The 27,605-nt window shown below is 41.6% G+C and overlaps 1 protein-coding gene across 1 annotated transcript; it reads right to left on the reverse strand.

Annotated features, from left to right (window-relative positions):
- Positions 1 to 7,074: 7,074 nt before the first annotated feature.
- pts (6-pyruvoyltetrahydropterin synthase) lies at positions 7,075 to 26,129 on the reverse strand. The gene is made up of 6 exons (XM_079578066.1): positions 25,915 to 26,129; positions 21,156 to 21,235; positions 20,425 to 20,447; positions 10,646 to 10,702; positions 8,676 to 8,746; positions 7,075 to 7,225 (listed from the first exon to the last, which is right to left on the reverse strand). The coding sequence occupies exons 1-6, from the start codon at positions 25,977 to 25,979 to the stop codon at positions 7,102 to 7,104; spliced, it is 420 nt and encodes a 139-aa protein (XP_079434192.1). The 5' UTR covers positions 25,980 to 26,129; the 3' UTR covers positions 7,075 to 7,101.
- Positions 26,130 to 27,605: the final 1,476 nt, after the last annotated feature.

The raw sequence follows: 27,605 nt of genomic DNA on the forward strand, positions 1-27,605 counted from the left end.
CTTGCAGACGACACGACCCAGGGGAAGCATGTAAATAGTGAAGAGGGTTGGACCGAGTACGGACCCCTGGGGGACCCCACAGGTGACAGCGTGGGGTCTGGATTTTGCAGAGCTACATAATCGGTTCTGTCAGTGAGGTAGGAGTGAAACCATTGAAAGGCGGTACCAGAAAGACCAGTGTAGTGTTGGAGCCGGTGCAGGAGGATGTGGTGGTCTACAGTGTCAAACGCAGCAGAGAGGTCGAGAAGAATGAGGAGGGATGTGGAACCGGAGTCAGGAGCCATCAGCAGGTCGCTGGTGACTCTGATGAGAGCTGTTTCTGTGCTGTGGGGGGGACGGAAACCAGATTGAAATTTCTCATATAGCCTGTTAGTTTTGAGATGATTATGGAGCTGGGTGGAAACGACTTTTTCGAGGAGTTTGGAAATGAATGGGAGATTTGAAATTGGTCTGTAATTTGACAGGGGTATAGGGTCCAAGGTGGGTTTTTTGAGGAGGGGTTTGATGAGAGCAGTTTTGAGGGAGGTGGGAACATTGCCTGTTTCTACGGACAGATTTATTATTTTTTTATAGGTCAAATAAATTATTAATTATTATTAGGGCCAGGAATCGATTAAAAGAATTAACAAATTAATCGCAAATCTAATTTTAATTGTCATCATGAAATGCCTAAAATCTCTTGACTAGAATTTACTAGAAAAAGGCCAAAACATTTCTCTTAAGCTCAATGCTCCCTGATCCTTCCCTTGCTGTTCTGGTCCTCAGCGAGGGTCACCAACCTACAGATGTTATTTTAAATAATGTTACATCCAATCAGAATGTATAAAGCATCAATGTTGTTGCATTATGTATAGAAAATATCACTAGCATAAATAAGAATTTACATTTTATCAACTAATGATTGATCTACTGTAACTTTAAGCTCTTTAACATTACAGTGCCTCTCGTGAGTATTCATACACCTTGAACCTTTGCACATTTTGTCATGTTTACAACCCTAAACATAAAGATTTTATTTTGATTTTTTTTACTTAACGTTCACACACAAGTAACAGACAACTGTGAAGTGAAAGCGAAATGATACATGATTCTGTTATTTTTCAAAAAATAGAAAAGTGAAAAGTGGGGCTTGCATAAGTATTCATACAGCATGCATGAATACTTTGTGGAACCCCCTTTTGCTGTAATAACAGCACAAGTTTTCTGGGGTTTGACTCTACAAGATTAGCACATGTAGAGACTGACATTTTAGCCCATTTATCTTTAAAGAACAACTCCAGCTCTGTCACATTAGAAGGAGAGCGTTTGTGAACAGCAGTTTTCAGACCTTTCCACCGATTTTCAATAGGATTTAGGTCAGGACTTTGACTGGGCCATTCTAACACATTAATATGTTTTTATTGAACCATCCCATTGAAGATTTAGCTTTGTGCTCCGGGTCATTGTCCTGCTGGAAGGTAAATCTCCGCCCCAGCCTCAGTTCTCTTGCTGACTCCAGCAGGTTTTCCTCCAAAATGTCTCTGTATTTGGCTCCATCCATCTTCCCAACTATTCTTACAGTCTCCCCAGTCCCCGCTGAGGAAAAGCAGCCCCACATCATGATGCTCCCCCCCGTATATTTGACATTGGGGATGGTGCACTCAGGACGATGAGCAGTGTCAGATTTGCTCCATACATAACGTTTTGCATCTGGGCCAAAAAGTTACATTTTTCTCTCATCTGACCAAAGCTCCTTCTTCCACATGGCAGCTGTGTCCTCCATATGACTTCTAGCAAACTTCAAACGGGATTTTTTATGGCCTCCTTTCAATAAAGGCTTTCTTCTTCCACTCGTCCATGAAGGCCAGATTTGTGAAGAATACGACTTATAGTTGTCCCATGTACAGATTCCCCCCGCCTCAGCGGCAGTACTTCATAGCTCCTCCAGAGTTATCTTGGGGCACTTGGTTGTATTTCTTACCAGTGCTCTCCTTGTTCGTCCACATATTTTAAGTGGACGGCCGTGTCTTGGCAAGTTGGCAGTGGGGCTATACTCTTTCCATTTCTGAATGATGGATTGAACAGTGCTCTGTGAGATGTTTAAATCTTGGGAAATCTTTGTATAACTTAATGCTGCTTACACTTCTCCATAAATTTATCCCTGACCTCTCTGGTGCTCCTTGACCTTCATGATGTTGTTCAGTGACCAATACACTCCGACCACAGCTCTGAGGGCCTAAAAGAACAGCTGAAATTAAACTGAGAGTAGATTACACACAGGTGACCTCTATTTAATGGTTAGGCCAAGGTGTGGACATTCTGGAATCATTAGGAATGTTATAAAGGCAATTTAATGCACTCAGAAAATGCTGTATGAATACTTATGCACGTCCCACTTTTCACTTTTCTATTTTTTGAAAAATTTCAGAATCATGTATCATTTTGCTTTCACTTCACAGTTGTATGTTACTTGTGTGTGAACGTTCAGTAAAAAAATCAAAATAAAATCTTTATATTTAGGGTTGTAAACATGACAAAATGTGCAAATGTTCAAGGTGTATGAATACTTTCGAGAGGCACTGTAGCTTCAATATGAATATTTGTAATCATTTAACAGTGTGGTTTATTTAACACATTTGTGCAATTGCTCACATTATATTTGCACTGTCAGTAATAACATTACATTCGTTGCAGGAGGATATGGAGAGTATATTGTACGTCCGACATCACTTCCTGGTTGTTCTTCTGTTGGGTTAGGTTCAGATTGTCCTGAAGGAGCAGCTGGTGGTGCTGATTGTTCAAATTATTAGGGAAAAATAGAGAAAAATGGCAAAATATGGGGGAAAATGTTGGGAAAAGTATGGAAAGTGTCTGCACACTTTTAAATGCAGAAGCAGCACAATTTTGAATGGTTCTGATGCAAAAATATCGCTTTGTCTTTGTTATTGAAAAAGTCCCAAAATATTGAGATACCATTGTTTTTGTCAATTTACCCAACCCTATCTGCTATTTATTTTGTTACAACCTTCGGAACACATGGCTGTCACCTCCGCTCTCAGGTGAAGTCATTGGAGTGGCTCATGTACTGAGATAAAGCTGTGCTTTGAAAATGACTCATGTACATGTTTTATTAATGAGTGGTTTTAATTCTATGTACAGTAACACCAAAGGTTTGTAAACACTTTCTACGTTTCAGCTTTTCTTTATTTTCAACAGTATTTCCGTTGTGATTCTCATTAAAGACTGTTATATTTTAAATTGTTAAAAAATGACCACCCTTTTCTTTTTTTGAAGATAGGACTTTATTGATCTTACAATCCTTCATTTCTGGCAAGCCTCAAATAAGTGTGAATTGGACAGGTGTAAAGGAGCCAGAACTGTAGAAAGATTTGTGTTACGGGTCCGGTCTGGGGGGGCAGACCCGCACCAGAAAAATCATCTGAACAAACAGAAGAAATGATGAGACAAGAGGCAGTGAGCTTTGGTTCGATGCAGCCTCGCTTCATGTATATCTTTAATTACAGAAATTATATTCAAATACATACATACATTTCTGTATTTACCAAAAATCATGTATACTTTTACTTTGTCTAATCATGTTTCACCTTTTTTTCAATAATCACGTGTAACCTTTATACTGTACAAGTACCTTGTTACTATCTTATCTGGTTTATCACTATGTTACTTTTAGCTTTTGCAATTTTCACCAGAAAATAGTGCTTTTACTTATATTTACATATGTAGTTTTCTACTTTTTGAAAACAAGTGTATTTCGTTTCTTGAGTACAAGTAAAATAATGTTCATAAGTACAATCGCTTGGTCTGCTAATCAATGTTCATTTTTTTTTTAACAAAATTACAGAACCAAAAATATATCAAAACAGATAAACATTACTATATTATCATAAAAGAAGGCAGTCTAGCATTTAAACATTAATTACACTTGTCAACAATGTATCGGAGCTTATGTTCTTGTTACTGAGAGAGTTCAAGTTACGGTGGGGCGCCGCCATTACACGACCTCATGGCAGCCTTACTACCACGAACGCGATTCCAAACAGCATACTAACGTAATCTAGCTTTACCAAACTACTTGAAAAATGGCTATAAACAACCACAATAGTGAACAATCTTGTATGTGATATTGTATGTGCTTTATACGTTACTACCTGAATAAACAGAAGAAATGATGAGACAAGAGGCAGTGAACTTTGGTTCGATGCAGCCTCGCTTCATGTATGACGCCGGGCTCAGACCTAGAGCGGCGGAAGAGAGGAGATCGGCGAGCTTCCATTCATTCCCTCTGCTGCCTGGCGACCGGAAAGAAGCCTCCGGAAATCCACAGGAGAGCGGCGAGATACGGGCGGCCGGAGCGTAGACTAGCGTTAAATTTTTTTTAACGCTATGCAAATACAGAGCCATTTCCGGCGGCCACCAACCACAGAACAAGCGCTGACAGACACCTGTGCGTAATTGGCTCATGCGCAAAAGCTGCGTCTCAAACCCACCTCCACGCGCTCCTGCACACGGGGGGCTGGCGAAGGAAGTAGAGCAAGCTGAGCGACGGAAAGCGTTTTTTTTCCGCTTGGTCTGAGCCCGGCGTGAGGGAAGGCCGCAAACGTGTTGACAAGAAGGACCCCGCCTGGCGGTTCCGCTGCTTCCTCACTACATTGCCCCCTTGTGGCGCACCCCAATATTGCAATCACCTCAGAATCAAAGAAAGACATTAATACATTGAATTATAAAGCCTCTTTTTAACTGAAGTTCTACTAACTAAAAAGACTCTGATTATAAAATAACATAAAAAAAATGTGATCGCACATTTTGTGTGCGTCACATTTGCATGAGGGGGAATCACGGCATGGCCCAGTGTGATAAAGTGAGATGCTTTTAGACTGTCAGACCATGCCATCTCTGAAGTACAGTCATGATTCCATAATATATAAATAGGCTAATCGCAACACAGTCATTGATGCTAACGCAGCGAGTGCTAACGTCCACAGAAGCTTATACAGGTTGTCCCTGTAATGGTTCCATAGTCTAAGGCACAAGCTTCTGGACGTTGAAGTTGTCCTTTCATTCCTTTATACACTGCTCACAAAAACTTAGGGCACACTCAAAAAACACATCCTAAATGTCAATCAATTCAATTTTTCGGATGAACATCTTTATTCATAGTGTAGGGCAATGTGTTGAGAACAAAATAACATAAGAATGATAAATGGAAATCAAATTCTCAGCCCCTGGAGGTCTGGATCCAAAATTATAGTCAAAATCAAAGTGACAAATCAGGTCACTGGTTGATCCAAATTCAGTAGAAATTCCTCCAAACGAGTCTGTATCATCCTCAGTAGTGTGTGTGGCCTCCACGTGCCTGAATGCACTCCCTACAACGCCTGGGCATGCTCCTGATGAGACCACGGATGTCCTCCTGAGGGATCTCCTCCCAGACCTGGATTAGAGCATCAGTCAGCTCCTGGACAGTCTGTGGTGCGACGTGGCGTTGATGGATGGACCGAGACATGATGCCCCAGATGTGCTCTATTGGATTTAAGTCTGGGGAACGGGCAGGCCAGACCATAACATCAATACCTTCATCATGCAGGAACTGCTGACACACTCTTGCCACATGTGGCCTGGCATTATCAGGCATCAGAAGGAACCCAGGGCCCACAGCACCAGCATATGGTCTTACAATAGGTCTGAGGATCTCATCCCGGTCCCCAATGCCAGTCAGGGAACCTCTGGCTGGCACATGGAGGGCTGTGCGGCCCTCCAATGAAATGCCTCCCCAGACCATCACTGACCCACCACCAAACCGGTCATGCTGGATGATGTTGCAGCAGCAGAACTTTCTCCAGGACGTCTCCAGACTCTGTCACGTCTGTCACATGTGCTCAGGGTGAACCTGCTCTCATCCGTGAAGAGCACAGGGCATCATTGGCCAATCTGCCAATCGCTGTGTTCTCGGGCAAATGCCAATCGGGCTGCACGGTGTTGGGCAGTAAGCACCGGCCCAACTTGTGGACGTCGGGCCCTCATACCACCCTCATGGAGTCGGTTTCTGACCGTTTGAGGACCAACATGCACATTTGTGGCCCTCTGGAAGTCATTTTGTAGGGCTCGTGCAGTGCTTCTCCTGTTTCTCCGTGCACAAATGAGCAGATAGCGGTCCTGCTGCTGGGTTGTTGACCTCGGTCGCCCCCCCCATGTCTCCTGGTGTACTGGCCTGTCTCCTGGTATCTCCTCCATGCTCTGGACACTGCGCTGGGAGACAAAGCAAACCTTGTTGCCACAGCATGAATGGACGTGCCATTTTGGATGAGCATCACTCCCTGAGCAGCTTCTGTGGGTTGTAGATGCTCCTCATGATACCTCTAGTGGTGAGAACACTGGACAAATGCAAAAGTGTTCCAAAAATACGGTACAAAGGATGAAGACAGGGAAATGGTCTGTGGTCACCACCTGCAAAACCATTCCTCTTTTGGAGTGATCTTGCTAATTGCCTCTCATTTCCACCTGTTGTCTGTTTAATTTCCACAACACCAAGTGAAATTGATTCACAATAAGCGTGGCTTCCTAACTGGACAGTCTGATATCACAGAAATTTGACTGACTTGGAGTTACATTGTGTTTTTTGAGTGTGCCCTAAGTTTTTGTGAGCAGTGTATAAAACCCTGACTGAGTTAAACCAGTGTTCGCTGCAGTCAGTGGGAGTTTTGACCCGTTTCAAATGAATGAAATTATATCATGTGTTTTATTCTGGGTTATATGTTTTATATTGCACGTCTGCACCGAGAAATTCCTAGTTTGTGAACCTGTTCTTGCCAATGGCAAAAAACTATTCTGATTCTGATTTTGGGAAATGTGACAAAGTGATTGAGAAAAACTGACCACTTCAGCTTAAAACAATTGTGTTGACTTTATTCATATTTGAGCAGGAGAATATTATGAAATAAAGGATTTTGAACACGTTTATCAGAGATATAGACATAGATCATTATGTGAAATTCCTGGTCCCTAAATGTCCCATGTCCTTCAGCTGGTCAATGACAGCAGCATCGATGGGTCACTCCTCTGTTCTGATCTGTTGTTCTCCTCCCACGTCACTCTCCTCCCACGTCACTCTCCTCTGTAGACCACAATGTTTTTATCCGTTTCATGGATCTTGACTTCGTACAGCAGGCCTTCAGGGAGCTCCTTCACCATGTGGTCCCAGATGTACACCGCCAAGTTCTCTGTCGTGCTGGAAGAAAAAGAACATCACACTGATATATTTATGGTCCTTCACTAGACGTTGGCAGTAGGGTGACCAGATTAGGGCGACCAGAAGTGAGGAGCACAGATGTGCAAATGGAAAAGGTGAAACATTCATGTGCCGTTCTAGACATTTCTCAGTTCACAAAGCTCTGCACTCATTTGTAATCAAACTGTGACCTTCGTCTCCACGGAACTTCTTTCAAGTGTTTCTGCTTCAGAGAGGGAAGCACTAGATCATGGCTTTAGTTGGTGATTAGCGCTTCCCTCTAGGGTTCAGTTAAGCTAATGTCGAATGTCTGAATATCCGTCTAGCAGTTAAACGAAGTATCAGTTGCTGATCAGGCCCTTTGTAAAGATGGAGGGAAACACGCTGTCCATCTGCCGCAGACGGCAATGACACCTCTCCTGATTTCTTAGTTAAAAGTCCTTTTACCCCATTTAACAGAGCCATGTTTTCATTTGAGCACTCTGTGGCGGGTGACAGTCGTGAAGCTGCACATTACAGCCACACTGCTATACCAAAAATGATATATTTTCATGGAAAATGAGGCGAAGGCCGCCCAGTGACTATAGTATGGCTCGGTATAGTATGGCTCGGTATAGTATGGCGCGGTATAGTAGAGGTGTGGCCAGGCACAATTAGCAGCCGCTGCCCTTAACCCAACCGGCCCTTAGGTAAATCTACCGACTCTCTAGCCATATTTTACACTTTAGAAGCATCATACACAAAATATTGGAGGTGCATATCGGCCCATATAAAACTAATATCGGTCGACCTCTTGTCTGGTCACCCAAATTTCCAGGAGCAATTACATTTAAGAAATTGAAATATGAACTGTAAAAGGTTTAAAGTATGAGTTACCTAAAGCAGTGGTTCACTATCTCTTTTCAGTGGGTCACGAGGCATAAGCAGAGAATATTTTTTCAATGTGTATGCAAAAACTGAAAAAATATGAAAGCACTACCTGAGTGTGTTAATATAATATTGTGATTACAGCTTTATAGTTTATGATCTGAGAAATTACTGCATTTACACTGTTTTAAGACAGATTCAATTAGTATTCTGTGGTTTGCATTGCTCTAATGTTCTTATTTGGGTCATAGGGTGTGGTCATAGAGTGACATTGGCCCTCATTTATCAACATTGCGTACAAAAATGGTGTATCTTTTTAGTGTTTACTTAAAATTGTTTTAGCATGTACACCACCTCCGGACTTGGTGTAGGATTTGAGCGCACCGTACACCAGGAGCTCAGATTGATAAATGCCAAAACAGGCGGTAATTTTCCGTACACCCCACATACGCTCTGATTTCATCGTACGCAAGTTTGATAAATGAGGGCCAATGGGTCTGGACATGACACCAGCGGAGAACCACTGACCAGAAGAGCTGCTGCTTACAGGGCCTGACCTCTGGTTTGAGCAGAGAACACCCACCTGACGACCTTCGCAAAATATGGAACGTCCTGGTCCAGGTTTTTGTGGTCCAGGGGCGTCATGATCACGTCCTGAACAAGACACAACTTCATTCAGACTAATGGTAACGTTGGTTTCATTCACACTGATTCATCCTGGCCCCGCAAGAGAGAGCCCATTCTACATGTTTTAAGGAAAGATTTCCTAAAGTGACAATATTGCGGTCACGTCTTTCTGTCCTGGTGTCCGAATGTCCAGAGAGAAAAAAGTAGCGCACCCCACATTTCCCACAATGCATTCTGAAAAGTAGCAAAGTGCTGATGGTGAACTAAACATAACACGAGGGAATGAAAACAGTTGTTTCAATCACCTGTTGCGTATTTTTCATGAATAAACCACTGGAATATAAATGTTTGAGTGAAAAGTTGCCAACGTTAACCGTTTACCGTTAGCTCAAGCTGTTAAATGATCGATAGCTTCCCCTCTAATGCAAGACAATAATCCAAGCTGTTTTCTTCATTTATGTCTAATCCATGTGAAATAAAACGGATCGACTCATTTTTATCCATGACTACAGAGGCAGGTAGAACTCAGTTACTGTGCATATACTTGAGTCACTTTTTGAAGAAATTATACTTCTAAGAGCAGTTTTATCATACGGTTCTTTTTACTTCTACTTAAGTAAAATTATAACGAGGTATCTGTTTTAGTAAAAAATAATCATTACTTTTTCCACAAGAGTTAATACGAGTAAATATTTAAATGCTTCATTTTGATAAAACAGATGTAGTTCGTCTCGTGCTCATTGTTCTTTAGAATTATTGTTTTTTTCTGTATTTTCTGCCGTTTCCTTTGGAAATGTAACAATTTTGTTTCACAAGTTTATGGCATCATTGAAAGCAAGTCCGTCTTTTTTGCTCAAATAGTTATTCATAGTACTCGAGTAACATTTTCTCCAATTTTAGTTCCAGAGTTTAGCAAACTTTCAAACTCATATAAAAAAAAAACTCCCAAAAATCTTTGAAAAGTTAAAGTGGAGGTGTGTTGCATGAGTGGAACAAAACCAGCCCGAGAGTTTGGCTCCTCATGTGTATGTACATTTCTCCTGTCTTTAGCGGATGGCGTCTCCCAGAAACCACGTTTTCATATTTGGATTAAAGCGCCATCTCAGGCCCTTCCACAGTACACGTGAGTACTAAACATGTCCGTATCTGTGAATGAATATATGAGGGAAAACGGCTTCTGTGACACAATGTTGTAGTAATCTCCAGCTAGTGACAAAACGTCATCAAATAATCATTGTACAGAGACATTCAAACTAAGATGTTGAGGAGAAAGCCAACTACAAATCTCAGCATCGAATCTGTGTTTCCACCTGCAGCATCTGGCCATAAAGGGGCTAGATGCAAGTTAGTCATTTTATGCTCACTACTGCCACCTCAGGTCTTATGCGTAACTGCTCTACACATTAGGACATGGCTGGAGCATGTAAGGGGATGAAAATACTAACTTTTAACATTTTTAAACTCTGTATAGTCCCTTTAAAGAGATGCGTTTCACTGATTATAGACTTTACGTTCATGAGGAAAATGGATTACTGCCACCGTTTGCCTGAGCGGTAGCCTGAAAGGTAAGCAACTAAGGAGACTCCACAGACCGAGCTCACTCATTCTTCTGCATTTAAGCACACGCAGCATTTATCGAGTCTCAAAACGTTATCTTTTATTTTACTTATCGAGCGACACAATATGGTTATTATCACGGCAGGCTTATTGTTACCAGTGTGAAAAATGTGGAAAAACTGTTTCACCCCTAAATGTGCATCAATTGACTCCATTTTGGTACAAAAAATGATCTGGCAAAATGTGGTTAATTTTGTGAACCACCCTCCCTGCTCTCTACATTGACCACGACACTTACAATTACAATAGAAAATGCTGTACTACAATAGTGCTCTGTAAATAGAAGGAACTGTGTGGATGTATTTGTACCTCGATGCACCTCTTCAGGTCCGTCAGGTTCATGACCATCCCAGTCTCTGCGTCAATCTGAAAACACACAACCGCACGCTCATATACATGTCTGCCTCACATGTGAACCTAAGATTAAGAAGCGACACTGCAGAGACATCTCAGTCTCTGTTTTCAGGTTTGGGGACACCTTTCTATAACAATGTGTTTGCTTCACTGAATAAACCTTTCCTCCATTCATTCATTCATACAGACACTTTAACGCCAAGTCTCGAGCATCTGCTGTGGACGCCTCTCGGATGCTTCTATAAAGCAGGAAAAGATGGATGGATGGGGCGGATCTTTTTAAAGAGGGGGCATTATGCTTTATTCAATCACATAGCACCAGTCTATAGCACACTACAATGATGACGAAACATTCTATTGGTCTGTAAATGCAGTAAATTAAAATAATTGCCTTGTATAAAATTGCTCTCAAAATGGCTGTACTCAATGTCTTGAAATAGGCCCGTCTTTTTAAAAACCTCTGACCCTCACACCCCTCCACACGTTGTCTGTGGCATCATCACAACACTCCACTCGTTGTCTCCACACGTACTGAAAGTACATCGAGTTTTGGTGCATTTTAATTTTTATTATTGGAAAGAAGCTACGCTTGACCACTTTGTGAACAATGGCCACACAGGAAATGATTTGATCCAGCGTCTGACCCGGAAAGTGACTTTGGAGACTGTGTGCTCGCTTGGAAGGGGCTCTTGCCTGAAAAATAACTGCTGTTTGGAGGCTCTAGTCGATCTTTGCTACTGCCATGCCCTGTGGATCTTTCACTATACCCCTATGGACTACACCAGGATCTGCAGGAGCCCATACGACTCGAAAGACGGACATCATCTGTGCAGGTGGACAATGGTTATTCGAGGTTACCCCGTTAGCTTGTTGTAATCGACTACAGCTCATTGCTGATGAAAAGTCTGCAATAAACCACAAATGTGTAACGCCAGGCTCAGTGTGTGATCACCGTAAAGGCTGCTTCAAGTAGTTGCCTGCTTTATTGACGTTATTTGTGCTTAATATGCTGCTTGTTTTCAATGAATGTTCCGAGCTGGCTGTTAGCTTGTCGCGGCTAATAGTGCCTTAGCTCCGGGAGAAAGCCACTCGGCTACAACCCATTGTAGATGAAATGTGAGCATTAAACTTCAAAATCAACAAGCCAGGCTCCGTGTGTGATCATTGTTAAACGGCTCTTTATGTGTGTGGTGGGTTTATTGACTTTATTTGTGCATATCTCTCGTTTTCACGTGAAGACCCGAGGTTTAGCTTAGCATTAGCTTTCTCCGGAGGCTCTGTGCATCAACCAGGCCCTGAGACATTCCCAGCACAGAACCAGCCACTGAAATAAGTGCTCTTGTCACTGGTTTGAATCCTGGGTGTTTAGGTAAAAGAAACACTGATGTGTGTCTTTGTAAAAGTCTCAGAGCTGCTGTAGCTCCAGTTCACAACACATGAAGCTAATCCTCCATGATGACTGACTGTTTACATCTTCGGGCTGGACACTGTGGGGAGGGGGTTCTGCTGAGGAGCAGTGGTTGGTTACTCGGCTGGTGACGAAAGGTCGGAGGCGTCTCCAGGAGGTGGGGGCGTTCCTAGGAGGACTCAGGCAAAGCTATCCCTAAAATGGCCGCCATCAGAGTTTTTACAGATTACTCTAAAATACGTGAATGTGCCAAGGCAACACTTGTTTTTAATGAGGAAATGACATCATAACATGATGCAAAGCTTGAAAAAGTCGATTTTGCATAATACCCCCCACCCCCTTTAACATAATCTCATGGAGGTCACAATCCTGCCTGCCAAAATTGGATATTTCTTTTAATAATATTGGACAATTTAATTTGATACGATCATTTTTCTCTCCCTTTCCCCTTTGAATTAGTGTGCGTTCTCCTTGAAGTGCTTCATCTACTCCCAGTTTTTTTTTTTCAAGTGCCGGGTCTGGCCTGGAGCACAAAGTCGTGGGCTCAGGAGCGTTAGGTGCCAAAATGCCAACAGTGATTTGATTGAACACAACAGGTTCTTGTCCAAATATGCTTTCATTTTAAAGGTGCGTACACACCAAACGCTTTTCGGGCGTCAAAAACGCGGCTAAAGCCTGTAGTTAGACGCTTGTGCTTACCTAAAGTCAGATGCTTGTCACACACTGGCCGCACGTCAGCTTGTGTTCGTAGCGCTACAACAGTCATCGTCAGCCTCGAGGCCCAAACAAATTCCCAGCGCAGATTCAGCCACTGAAATAAGTTTTCTTGTCGCCACTTTTAATCCTGGGTGTGTAGGTAAAGAAACACTGAAGTGTGTCTTTGTAAAAGTCCCAGAGCTGCTGTAGCTCCGGTTCACAATGAAGCTAAACCTCCGTGACTTGTTTTCATTTTTTTTTTTTTCTCGGACAGCATATAATCTGCCCCGGTGGCTCAGCTACAACGTACGTCACTGTTGGGGAAAGCTCCTGATTGGTCGATGCTCGCAAATTTCTCCAAAAAGTTCCAATATTTCCCAACTCTAGCGTGGGCTGCGCTGGACGCCCTGGAGGCGCGTCAAAAGCTTACCACGCGCGGAAAGCTTCAAAACACGCCGCACAGGAGGCGAGTGGCTCGCTGCGGGATAATTTGACGCTCCATGTATTTTCAATGTAAACCCGACGCTTTGCCACGTTTGGTGTGAACGCACCTTTAGTGTCAAGCTCTCGCACGTTCTGAACAGGTCCCCGACTTGATAGGGAGGGGCTCACGACTGGTTATTTATGAACTGGACTTCACTCAGAATTTTTTGAACTTATTTTTCCTTTTATTTATATTTTGTTCCCATCAGGTAAAAAACCTTCAAAACAAAGCTAAACAAACCCAGTATTAGCTCAAATACAATATTTACAAAACTGATAACAGAAGACTCACAAGGCAAACTGCTTCTCTTTTAAGCAAATATATTTGTACAGCACCTGCACTTTATGATCCAGTTTTAACACTTTTTTTTACATACTTTTTAATATTGAGATTAATGAATTGCCCCTTTACAAGTCCCATGAACTCATTTTTACATCAATACTTGAGCAATCATTGAAAACATGAATACTGCACCTGCTTAAAACTTACTACTTATCATGGACATTTAGGCAAAGTAAGCTTTTTCTTAACAGCTATCATCCCAGTCTTTATTTGTTGAGTCCCAGTTCTGTTCTGTGCCTACATGATTTAGTTTCTGCAAGTCTTTTTAGCTTGTAGCTGTGAGCTTAGTTCTCCTTGTGCTGCCCATGAATGTGGAAAAGCCTGCCACTTAAGCAGTCCAGGTGTGCACCACTGATTGAGCAATTGATTCCTCCTGTGTCCAGGGGCAGGGCGCAGTTACGGCCAATCGGACGCAACATTTAGGCCCTGTCCATATGAAGTCAAGCTGAGGACCAAACGCAAAGATATTTTATCAATCCAGTGTATCGTCCATACAATCCCGGCGTTTTGTGGGTCTGTAGAGAAACATTTTCCAAACTAGGTCCCAGAGTGGAAAGTTCTCAAAACGCCATTTATGCGGCGCCGTTGTTACGACGTCTCTGCAACTTTTACTAAAACGATGACATCACCACTCCAGAGTGGTGTCTGTTATCCATAATCTACTGACCTTATAATGAGTTTTACTCATGGATCTATGATGGTTTTGCTCCGCTGCAGTCCACAAGCCACAGGTGACAAGTAGAAAAACACGGCCGAGTCAGTCTGTATTTTTGGACTGACAGTAAAAGTCACTGACAGGTTTTTCTGCTTTAGTCCCGTTACGTCTGAAGAAAAAACTCTCCTCATCGTCTCTTCTGTAGATCGTAAATCCTTGAATCAGTTTCATTTTCACTGTTTACATTCCACAAAAGTGTACTGCGCATGTGCCCTCTCCATCTTGTTCTATTATCTATCTTAGCATCACAGCGCCTCACACAGGCCTGGAAGATGAATTGCGCCGTTTTCACAGACCTAAGTCCACCCATGTGGACGCACATATTTACTGAGCTGACTTCGTGCTTACAAAGAAAGTTTCTGAAAACATAAGCCTTTGTATGGATATAGCCTTAGGGTCAAAGTAATGCTCAGGACTGGTTTTACTTCATTTTATAGATGTCACAAAACGTATTTGAAAAACCTATCCAAGTGCTGCTTGGCTCCTAAACACCTCAGCACTGGCTCTAGAGCAGGGGTGGCTAACTAGTCAGAGACCAAGAGCCGAAATTTTCAACCTTGATCCTGTAAAGAGCCACAAAGGCACCGACCATTTGCGAGATCCAGGGGTGGTACTTTATTGTGATTAAATATAATGTGTTCTGTTCTGACTGGGACAGAATTAGATTTTTTTTTTTTTTTTTAATGGGTATGTTTGTATGGGGGGCCCTGCCCACTGAGCCCCCTCCTCTGATTCGCCCCTGGCCCGTGCACTCATTGCCTGCAGCTCGGTCCTGACTGGACTGTGCAGAGAGAAGGCACTCTAGGGTGCACAAAGTTCATAAACTTTTATCAGGAGCCTCTGGAGGACGTCTGAGGTTCTGTTTTAAGTTGCATTTGTTACAGTTACTGTCACATGTGAAAGAAAAGTCAATGACTTTGCGTATTTCCGCGATACGCGATGTCGCGCTTCGCATCATATGCTTCGTTAGAGCTCCGCTTTTTTCCATTTCCTAATTTTGATCTATTTCTGTGAATATGAGGCCAAATTTCATCATATAAAGAGAAGCTGATCAGAAATCTGAAAAGCAGAAGCTGATCCCAGTGCCATGATCTGCCTGCCTGTTGTTTAACCTACATCCTGCTGTGAGTGAGGCAGGCACCTTTTACACGCCGCCTCGAAAACGAGGGTGATACGGGCTCTCATTCCTGTGTGTAGAGATGGAAACAGGGTCTGTAGGAGCATGGTTGGATTTTTGGTCAAGATTCGTAAAGACAGTTTTACAGTTATGGGAAATATGTACCAATACTCTTGTAAAGAGTAGCATTGTATTATCCAGTCATGCAAAGAGCCGCATTCTGATTGGCCAAGAGCCGCATGCATGTTCGCCACCCCTGCTCTAGAGTGAAGGCTCAACTCTGATGAAGGCTGATTGGGAGCACATTTTTATGGCAAACGTGTGAATTGATGATTATGAACTGCACTAACTGTACCAAACCAAACCCTACTGACTAGTTATTTTGCCATAGAGCAGGGGTCACCAACCCTAAACCTGCAGGCACCTATAGGTGCCCTTTGGAGCATTTCCAGTATGAATTAATTAATTTAATTAATGACACTTTATTGTCCCTGTTGGGGTATATGTGTTCTGGCACATAGTGCAGCTGACAAAGTACACGTAAGACCTTGAGACAATTAAACCTGAGACCTGAGACATTAAAAAATATAGTTATTTGTGTTCTTGACATTTGTTTCAAAGCATGAAGTTGTCATAATAATATGCTGAATAGGCCACAGTTAGTTGGTAGCCCTACCTTAATGCTCTTAAAATAGAACTCCGCTCTAAAAAAGGTTGGTGACCCCTGCAATAGATGATTGAATTTAACCCTTGTGTGCCCCATAATGCAGAGTTACACTTGTGGTCACCTGGGGTCATTTTTGACCCCATTTTGTTTCACTGGATGTGAATATAACTCGAAGCATTTGGTGAATTGGACACTGGGAGAAGCTCAAAGGTAGAGCAGGTTCTGTTTTTGAAAAATGTTTCATTTTTGAATGAGAGCAAAATAGTTACACTCGTGGTCTCTGGGGTCATATATCCCATTAATTTCCTCGGGTTTTTCTGTCTTTGACCTTTTGTGCCAACTTAATTTGTGCTTCAAATATGAAACCATTATTATGTATCCATCCCAGAGGACATCCTTGACACGCACATTCATCAGATTTTGAATTCACATATTTTTACAATAGTTATAGGGTCTAAAGCCTGAAAACAGCAGCAGCTCTCCATTCATTTCAATGGCAGCTTCCTCCATGTCTGTGATTCCATAACTTTTTTTTAAATATACCCTCCACAGGACCTCCTCTACATGCACATTTACCAAATGTTGAATTCAGTCATTTTTTCGTAGTTTTAGGACCCAATAACCAGTGCTATAACCCAGTTTCAAAATATAGCCAAACTGTGATTCTCACTCTCTTATTTCAGTAAAGTCTCTATATTCTCATCAAAAAGTCTGCTCAAAGCAGAGTTTACATCTTAATTCATGCACTTTTATCAAATTATTAAATGTTCAGTGCAGTTTGGCAGTGAAAGTAAAGTACAGTAGAGCAGAATGTGTTTTGAAAAACAAAGCTGTAAAAGTTTAAACAACTGATATTCTATAAACACCAAACAAATGCACATTTATTTATACAAAATCATCTTTTTTGATCATGATCTCTTCGAAAAATACTCAGAGCAATGATGGGCATCAGATTTTATGATCTGTGATCAAAGTTTGAGTGTTCACAGCTTTTTGTCTTTGCAGGTAGAGCAGTAGAGCAGCTCATGTTTGGTTCAGGTGACGTTCATAAACACTCAAACTAAACTGTACTAAATACAGCTTCAGCACCAACACAGGGACAACATATCACAGTAAACATGTTCCTGGACCTTTAGAACAAATAAAACATCATTCAAACACAGATATATCGTCCAACACAGACGTTCCTCAATCACAGCGGAGTTTGAAAAACAAACGTCCAAAAGAGAATCTCTCAGGTCAGTCCCGATCCACAGTCCACATCTGCACCAGCTGCTCTAAGAAACATTTATTTATATTCCATTTTATATGTTCTGTTATTTTTGCGAATATTCATAATGCTGTCATTATGTTTTTTGCTGAATTTGACCATATTTCCACATTCTGAGGCTGTATTAGACACAGTAAGTCCGAGAGTCCACACAGGTTTAGATGAACATAACACATGCTGTTCACCTGCAGAGACAAAAGGCTGTGAACACTCAAACTTTATCACAGATAGGGATGCACCGATACCACTTTTTCTAAAACCGATATGAGTACGAGTACTTTGATTTAAGTACTCGCCGATACCGAATGCCGATACTAGTACAAGGCATTTTCTTCAACATTCTTACTTTTTTCACAGCAGATTGGTTTGTAAATAGTAAATTTACTCATGTACATGTCCTTAAGTAAAGTAGGCGACACATTTAAGAGCAGTTAAATTAGAATTGTGCTGATGTCATTTATTTATTTATTTTTTTTAAATTTTTTCATTCAATATATTTTTCTATTTTTATTGCACTGTCCATCACAGACAGAAAAGTCCATGTCCAAAAGCTCCCAATGCCTGTGCTTTATTCATTTATGTATTTTTATTTAACAATAGTATTGAGATGTTCCTTAAATGGTCTCTTTTCGTCTTTACTTCAGCTCTGTGTAGATTTTCTCGTGTGTTTTGAAGAAACTTAGCGAGTAGCTACAGGGTTTTCACTGTTCTGCTGCAGCTCATTTTCGCTCAATATAAACATGCTGTATCTCTTTATTTTGGATTTTCTGAGGACTTTTTAGTCGCTGGGTTAGTTTTTCAGATGAATAAACCCCTGGGCATAAAACGGCATCAGAATGGCCAAAACTGCTAGACGCGAGTTAGCAACGTCAGCCTGTAATGTTGTAAACACTGCAGCACTAACAACATTAAGCTCTGGTTAAATCCAGCTCAGACTCTGATTTAGAGAGCGCAGTCTGTAATAAAGTCAGCTCTATGTGGAATATTGTATTTGCACTAAAGAATTCTCCAGTTTGTTGCTATCTTCTCTCCTCAGCTGAGAGGTGCGCTCACCGCACGTCAAATGGTATCGGTTTCTGGTATCGGGACCTCATGAATGAGTACGAGTATGAGTACAAGCATGTGGCATCGACCCGATACCCGATACTGGTATCGGTGCATCCCTAATCACAGATTATAAAATCTGATGCACATCAGTGCTCTGAGTAGCTTTGGAAGAGATCATGATCAAAAAAGATGATTTTGTATAAATAAATGTGCATTTGTTTGGTGTTTATAGAATATCAGTTGTTTGGAAAAACAAAGCTGTAAAAGTTATACAAACACATTCTGCTCTACTGTACTTGTACAGTACACTACTGTACTGAATTGAGATGTAAACTCTGCTTTGAGCAGATTTTTTGATGAGAATATAGAGAGTTTTCTGAAATAAGAGAGTGAGAATCACAGTTTGGCTATATTTTGAAACTGGGTCATAGCACTGGTTTTTGTTTTTTGGTCCTAAAACTATGAAATGAGTGAATTCAAAATGTGGTAAATGTGCATGTAGAAGAGGCCCTGTGGAGTGTATATTTAAAAAAAAGTTATGGAATTGGAGTTGAAATGAAGTTAGTATGAAAGGCTGAATACAAAAATGTAGCTGGAATCACAGACATGGAGGACACTGCCATTGAAATCAATGGAGAGCTGCTGCTGTTTTCAGGCTTTAGGCCCTATAACTATTGTAAAAATATGGGAATTCAAAATCTGGTGAATGTGCATGTCAAGGAGGTCCTCTGGGATGGATACATAATAATGGTTTCATGTTTGAAGCACAAATGAAGTCGGTACAAAAAGGTCAAAGACAGAAAAACCTGAGGATGGGCTCATGTCCATTGAAATGAATGGAATGAATTGAACCTGCTCTACCTTTGAGCCTCTCCCAGTGCCCAATTCACCAAATACTTCGAGTTATATCCACTTCAGGATTTTCAGTGTTACAGGGCCATTTTTGGCTCAAAATTTGACTTTTTTTTACATAAACGTGTCCCACCGGCTCAAAAAATTATTAAAACTGGCAAATTTACTATCAGTGCATTTTTATGAAGTCAAACTAAACATAGAACCCACATTTATTTCAAAATGTTATTTTATGAGTGAAATATTAGAGATATAAGGTGACCACGATTGTAACTATTTGTTCTCATTCAAATGTGAGAAAATTCAAAAATTGCATTAATACAAAATTTGGACTATTTCCACTTGGAACTGACCAAATAGTCCGAGTTATCCTCAGATTTAGATTTTTGATATTTTATGACTGTTGTTTGTTTAGGATTTGGTGGTTTTTTTACACAAACAAAAAAATAAAAAAAACGGGCCATAAGTCTGAAGTTACACTAAAGATAGAACCCAAACTTATTGAAAAAATATATTTTATGACTGAGATATTAGAGAAACAAAATGGGGTCAAAAATGACCCCAGGTGACCACGAGTGTAACTCTTTCTCATAACATTGTAATCACTTAATCAAAAAATGTATTTTTTTTTTTACTGGTAAAAGTCATGAATGTTAACGCATATCCGAAAATTCAGACCATTTGATAAAACTATGACAGAGATCCGCATCGACAAAGTGGTCCAAGGTCATTATTGACCCCAGGGACGACACAAGGGTTAATATGACCTATAATCACCTTTGTGATGTGCTAAATGTGTATGACGATAATTTAAGATGGATAAAGTCCATTCAAGTGTCCATGTACAGTGGGAGGAAAAGGCAAGTACACCGTTTGGAATTTCTTACATTTCTGCCTGAATTGGTCATAAAATGTGGTCTGATATTTATTCTACTATGAATGTTTACATGTTATGACCAAAAATATGATAAACTGTAAATGTTTGGATGGTATTTGTTTAAGCAGACACTGTTTAATCATTCTTGTGATTTGTATAAAGATCAGACCACATTTTAGACAGAAATTTAATAAATTCCAAACAGTGTACTCACTTTTTCCTCTCACTATATGTCAGTGACTACACATGTGGCTCTTACCTTTCCCCGTACAGTCACCTCCACTGCAGACACAAAGTAAAAAAGGTCAGTCAGAGATGCTTTGAAATAAAATAAATCTCAAAATACTACAGTTGTAAAATGTCAGTCTGTAAAAGTGAGTTTTAAACATAGACATAATATTAGTAGACCTCTGTTCCTCACTCATTTACATGAATAACAATAGAGAGAATCAGACTCCTCTTACAGAGCATTTAGTCCAGGTTTGATTAAAATATGTCCAGTCTGGGGCTGCCCTGCTCCTGCCGTTGAGACAGAGGCTGCAGTGGCTTTGTCTCCCCTGCGACTCATAAAAGTCATGGCATAGACATGATTTATTTAAGTGACGATGCCCCGTGTGCTATCTGCGCAGTGACCATAACAAATCCACCCGCGGCTGAAATATTAAAGCAATGAGCATTTTGGGCGGGTTTAGGCCTTGATACTTCCACTCTGGTTCGGTCCAATCACACACGATAAAGGATTCAAATGAGCTTTAAAAGTGAAAGGAAGTTAAGTCTGGGGGATGTGCTGTCGTCTGTTAAACCCAGTGAGAGGCTGAGGAGTGATATGTTGTCAGTATCAGAGGAGGGAGTTGCAATAATCAAGTCTGGAGAAAATGCCAAAAGGTGAGGACAGGTTTGATTTTACTGATTGAGCCGAGGTGGAATATAAACCAAAACAGGACTGACTTTTGAATTTGAGGGATGCTAATGAAACAATCTCAGACAGACCTTTGTAGTTGTGCCCATGTCCGTTTGGGTTGTTGCATTTTCCAAAAACTTTCTTATTTTCTTCATCACTCAGGTGAGGGCTGTGAACAAAAGTACACGTTATTGCAAAATGACGCAACGAGTCTCGACATCATATCGAATAGTTTTATACGTCCTCTTCAATTCAATATGTCTGATATGAATCAAAGAAATATTGAAGATGTGCCGCGGCCCGTTTCCCCTGCACGCTCTCACTGAGACACACAGCCCCCTCCGAGCAGGGCAGTGAGAGACCTCAAATCCGAGCAACACGTGTTAGTTGCTGCCGTTTGTTTGTTGCACTAGTGTTAGCTGCTAGCAGACGGGACACGGCCATTTCGGCAAGGAACGAGAGACCAAAGTTTGAACATGCCCCCTTCGCATAGATCAGAGGTGGTTCGAGTCAAGAATTTTCCATCTACTTCGATGAATGCTAGGTATCAGAGTACTGTCTGTGATGCCTCGTCTGTCCCGCTCAGAGTACTGTCAGATACCTTGTCTGTCCTGCTGCTTGCAGAGTACTGTCTGCAAGCAGCGGGACAGATAAGGTATCAGAGTCATGTGAGTGTGGGGATGTCCAGTTTACATCTCTATGCTGAGGAAAGTTCACTTTAATCCAGGAATGTATTAGTTAGGGATGCACTGATACCACTTTTTCTAAAACCGATACGAGTATGAGTACTTTGATTTAAGTACTTGCCGATACCGAATACCGATAAGTACAAGGCATTTTCTTCAACATTCTTACTTTTTTCACAGCAGATTGGTTTGTAATTAGTTAATTTACTCATGTACATTTCCTCAAGTAAAGTAGGCGACACATTTAAGAGCAGTTATATTACAATTGTGCTGATGCCATTTATTTATTTATTTTTATTTTCATTCAATATATTTTTTTATTTTTATTGCACTGTCCATCATAGACAGAAAAGCCCATGTCCTAAAGCTCCCCAACGCTTGTGCTTTATTCATTTATGTATTTTTATTTAACAATAGTATTGAGATGTTACTTAAATGGTCTCTTTTCGTCTTTACTTCAGCTCTGTGTAGATTTTCTCGTGTGTTTGAAAACGCTGTAGCTACATTGTTCTGCTGCAGCTCATTTTCGCTCAATATGGACATGCTGTATCTCTTTAATTCGGATTTTCTGAGGACTTTTTAGTCGCTGGGTTAGTTTTTCAGATGAATAAACCCCTGGGCATAAAGCGGCGTCAGAATGGCCAAAACTGTTAGCCGCGAGTTAGCAACGTTAGCCTGTATCTTGTAAACACTGCAGACTCAACGCTGCAGCACTGACAACATTTAGCTCTGGTTAAATCCAGCACAGACTCTGATTTAGAGAGCGCAGTCTATAATAAAGTCAGCTCTATGTGGATTATTGTATTTCCACTAAAGAATTCTCCAGTTTGTTGCCATTTTTTCTCCTCAGCTGAAATGGTATTGGTTTCTGGTATCGGGACCTCATGAATGAGTACGAGTGGCATCGGTCCGAGATCCGATACTGGTATCGGTGCATCCCTAGTATTAGTAATACATTTGCACTAACTAGTCCAGTGGCACATTTTGGTAATATAACTGGTAAGATAACTGGTACATCTATTGTTCTTCCAACGGCTCAAAACATTGAAGAACTGCGTGTTCCAAGAGTCAAGTGAAGTATCAGAGTACTGTCTGTGAGTGGGACAGACAACGTATCAGAGTACTGTCTGTGAGCTGGACAGACAAGGTAAAGCCTCAGAGTATTATCGGTGCCAGCAGCTTTGCCTCCGATAAACACAGTATTTACTGTTTGAACATTATTCACATTAATAGTTTGTTCTGAGCACTTTATCTGGTAAACCCAGGAGGGAATAAGCTGTATCATAGGTCCAGTGTCACAAATGCATAAGATCCAATTTTGGTCGTAATCCGCCTTAAAAGTATTGTTTCCAAATGAGTCCAAGCAGAATGATGTCCAGAAACATTCTAGACAACATAATCATTTGACTTTGATACAAGTCAAAGAGCATTATACAAGTCTCAAATCAAATGCTTTGCTCCGTGAATTTTTCAGCAGCCTTGTGGAAGTGTGGAAATATGTGTCTTCTTGTTTGCAGTTTTTAAAATACTGTATGTTCTTTGCTTAAAGTGAGATAACAGTTGTTTCTTTGCCATCTCCTGTGACCTCCTATTGACCTAAGTTGGCCTTCCTGCTGACCTGAGTGACCATGAAATAAAGTTAGATCACAGTTGTCCACTTGTTACAGTTGTATTTACGACATCTGTTTAAAGACATCTATTTTGGTGTCCTGGTAAAGAATGCTTTGTTGTTAACCACTCTCTGTGGTATAAAAGCTGGCTGCTTTGTTAAACCGGCAGACTCTCCTGCGACTGTCTTCACTCTGTCATCTTGTGCTAATAAAGGCTCTAAGAACTGCTTTGCTTTTAGCATTTTTCTTAGCATGTTTGTTAGCCAAAACATCCACAGAGGTGAACGTGAAACATAACCTAATGAGCACATGGCCTACACTGCACTGCCTTCTTACTTCAGAGCACTGCAGCTCTGAAAAATTAGAAAGCTTTGCCAAATGTATTCAATGACAATAAACTGCATGATGATGATGAACATTGTGCTAACAGTGGCTAAATGCAAACATCGGCAAAATCCCCTTTTAAAAACAGCAGGATGATGGCGTGAAATATTAAATCCATATGGCCTGCATGTCGATAGTGAAGGCGGGACTGTGTCTCGTTTGGCCAATCAGAGGTCAGCGTCTGTTCACGTCACATTAGTCTTGGTTCAGTGCTTTGGCCACAGACAGAGGTTTGTTTTAGACTTAGACCTGGTCAGACCGGTTTGGCCTTGGCCTCGGCAATGGAAAAGCTCGCCCAAACGGGTTGACCAGGCACTGTGTAGTGTCTGCCAGTGTCGACAAACGGCAGACACTACACAGCAGAGCCTGTGACCTTCTCACACGCTGCATCCTGCAGCAGGTCATGTGAGTGTGGGGATGTTCATCAGTTTACATCTCTATGCTGAGGAAAGTTCACTTTAATCCAGGAATGTATTAGTAATACATTTGCACTAACTAGTCCAGTGGCACATGTTGGACTGGATGACTGGTACATCTATTGTTCTTCCAACGGCTCAAAACAATGAAGAAAGAACTGCGTGTTCCAAGAGTCAAGTGAATCGGATGAGAAAATGGATAACTGGTTTTCACCACATGACATTAACACGTGACTGTGGCACAGAGCTGCACACAACCATTGAAGTAATGCATCTATGGATATGCTTTTGCCCTTTTTCATTTGCAAAAATGACTCAAGGATTTCTGGTTGTATGAGACGTTTTGAAAATATGGTAAATGTTAAAGGAATAGGCCACAGTAAAGTGAAGATTACTGCGCAGTAAAGTGAAGATTACTGCGCGGATTTCGAACTACTCCTGGTATTATTACGCCTTACAATATAGTTCCCCCTTTTATCCGCTTAGAAAATCCACATTGTTTAATTTTGTGTAATTATACTTTGTAGTGGAACACTTCACGTAACCATATTTAAATAGGGAAAACGTGGAAGAGCTTGGTAGCTTCTATCTTGACCAGTTTTGGAGCTATAGAGGAGAGAGGGAGAGGCTAAATGCTAACACCGTCTGCGCTGTGTTTACGTGACTGAAGGCACGGGGGAAGATCAGACAGGTCCTAAAGAACTCGTCAAAGCTAAGGTAAGAACATACTGTATCTCAGTATGTAAAAACGGTGGCCTATTCCTTTAAATTGAAGGCAGCAGCGTGCACTTGTTTTCAGCAGGTCGGATGTATCGAGATTCTGTATGACAGGCTCAAATATTTACTCAAAGAAGAGCAATGTTACTTTGAAATCATTTCGAAGGCTAGTAAGAGTAGAAAAAAAGTACTAAGATTGAGCGTGAGTCGTTCATTTATTCTCAGAGTATCGCCAGACCTTTAGGATCTTACCAATATTATAGCAAAGTGACCAACTAAACTAAAGAGATTATTCAGTATTTAATAATGTGTCCAAATGAAGCTGCAATACTCTATAAGCCAAACTGCTAAGCACTCAAATATTCCCCATACCACTAAGTGATAAGAAAACAAAACATGACCTTATAGAAAAATCCACGTTTTTCCAAAGGAAATGCCAGAGAAAAACAAAACAAAGTGTTTTCTCCCATCAACATCTATTTAATGTGTCACATGAAGCTTCAGATTCACTCACTGTGGAACAAGTGACTATTTTTTCCTTCAGATCCAGACACTTCATTATAATATCAAACAGAAGTAAAAAGCACCATGTCAATTACTTCAAAAAGTGACTTAAGTACATGAAGTACATGTAGTTAAGTAAATGTAACAGAGTACTGCCCGTCTCTGCATAATGTTTCATAAGCTACATGACATGGTCATGTGACTCTTCTTGTAACTAACACTGGACCTCCCTGTGCAAACACTCATATTACAACAAACACTAAATCGTTCGTTTTATTGTGTATTTTACAGATTTTTTTAAATATACCTTATAATGATGAGGACCATAGTTCACAATGGTTAATGAGGGTCCTAACTCTCGTCCCTCCTTTGTCCTGTTTTAGCCCTCCTGCTTTCGTCCGAGTTTAGTCCTTGAGTCCTGGCTTAGACCTGGTTGAGTCCTGGTCAGTCCTGTAGTCCAGAATATACCTCCGCTGAAGCGGACACTACGGCCATGCGCTCTGACGCAGCACCGAGCCACGGAGGACCAACCTGTGGAGTCTGTGGCAGGCGCAGAAGCTCTGCACGCGGGTGATGAATGCCACACGCTCCGCCATGTCCGCGAGCACCAGGGGAGAGCACACGGAGGTCTTTTACCGACGACAGGTCCAGGTGAAGCCGAGGGAAGCAGGAGCAGCGGCACGTTACTGTTACCAGCCACGGATCAAACACAGGCCGACGATAAACACCAAAGCCCCGCCCACTGCGCACAGGCGGCCAGAGGATTGGCTCAGAGGAAGGGGAGGAGGGACGAGACGCTTTTTTTGTTTTTTTAATTTTTACGCCGGGCTCACACCAAGAGCGGCGGAAGAGAGGAAAGCGGCGAGCTTCCATTCATGCCGGGCTCACACCAAGCGGGAAAAAAACGCTTTCCGTTGCTCAGCTTACTCTACTTCCTTCGCCAGCCCTCCTTGTGCAGGAGCACGGAGGTGGGTTTAAGACGCAACTTTTGCGCATGAGCCAATTACGCACAGGTGTCTGTCAGATCTTGTTCTGTGGTTGGTGGCAGCCGCCGGAAATGGCTCTATATTTGCATAGCGTTGAAATATCAGCGCTTATAAAGCAACCACTGCGACGCGAAGGACTATTGCTGATGCAGTTGATGGCTGCGGTCCATAAAAGTGAATGTAGCGGCGAGAGACGCCACTGACGTCCGCTCCGCGCTCCACCACATGCTTTTGTTGACTTCTCCATCTACTTAAGGTGTGCGGTAGATCGTGGATGTACTGTGAAAATATCAGCGTGTATAATGCAGCCACCGCAAAGGACTATTGCTACTGGCAACCGGAAAGGAGCTACAGGAAATACACAGGAGAACGGCATGATTCGGGCGGCCGGAGCGGCGAATGCATTTGCATAGAATTGAAATCAATCCAACTCTATACGAATACAGAACCTTTTCCGGCGGTGACCACCAACCACAGAACAAGCTCTGACAGACACCTGTGTGTAATTGGCGTCTCAAACTCTGCCTTCACGTGCTCCTGCACCGGGGGCTGGCAAAGGAAGTAGAACAAGCTGAGTAATGGAAAGAGATATATTTTCACTTGGTTGTGAGCGCGGTGTGAGCACCAGTCACAAGCAACAGAGGCCAGGCATGAGCGGGTCTGACTCTGCATTTCACAGGACTTTCCCTGCACTTTTCCATTTGTCTTTCTTAGTCTAATGATCATACACACAGCTCAAAATTCAATATGGATTCTTTTTTTTTAATTTTTGACGGATGATGCACTAAATGTGCACTAAAAAAGCGTGTCATTTAAAACGTATTTTAGTAAGACCCGGCTGCCTGGGGAGACAGCAGCAGTTGAGCACATGAGGGATGTGACTAAATGAGCACAGTGTCCCGTTAGTTCTGCTCTGGTGGTGGGAGAGTGCGACTCACTAAAGAGGCAAAATAAGGACAATTCGGCAGGAATTTAAAGACCAACTTTCATTTCTATTTGCAAATACGAGCAACTACAGTTAAAATATTACATTCAGCTTCGACACTGACATTTATATCATTAGTCTGGCATTATAAGTGATTTGCCTCAGGTGCGTAAGACTGTGGAGTGCGTAAGACTGTTTTTAATGCAGCCTAGCTGATATCGTAGAAATGCGCTAGCCTTGCATTAGCCTAGCGCCACGCAACTCTTCAAACATAAGAACTGCAAAAATTACAAAAAAAATATCTCCAGATA

Source organism: Gobius niger (assembly GCF_951799975.1).
Source record: "Gobius niger genome assembly, chromosome: 19".
NCBI lineage: Eukaryota > Metazoa > Chordata > Actinopteri > Gobiiformes > Gobiidae > Gobius > Gobius niger.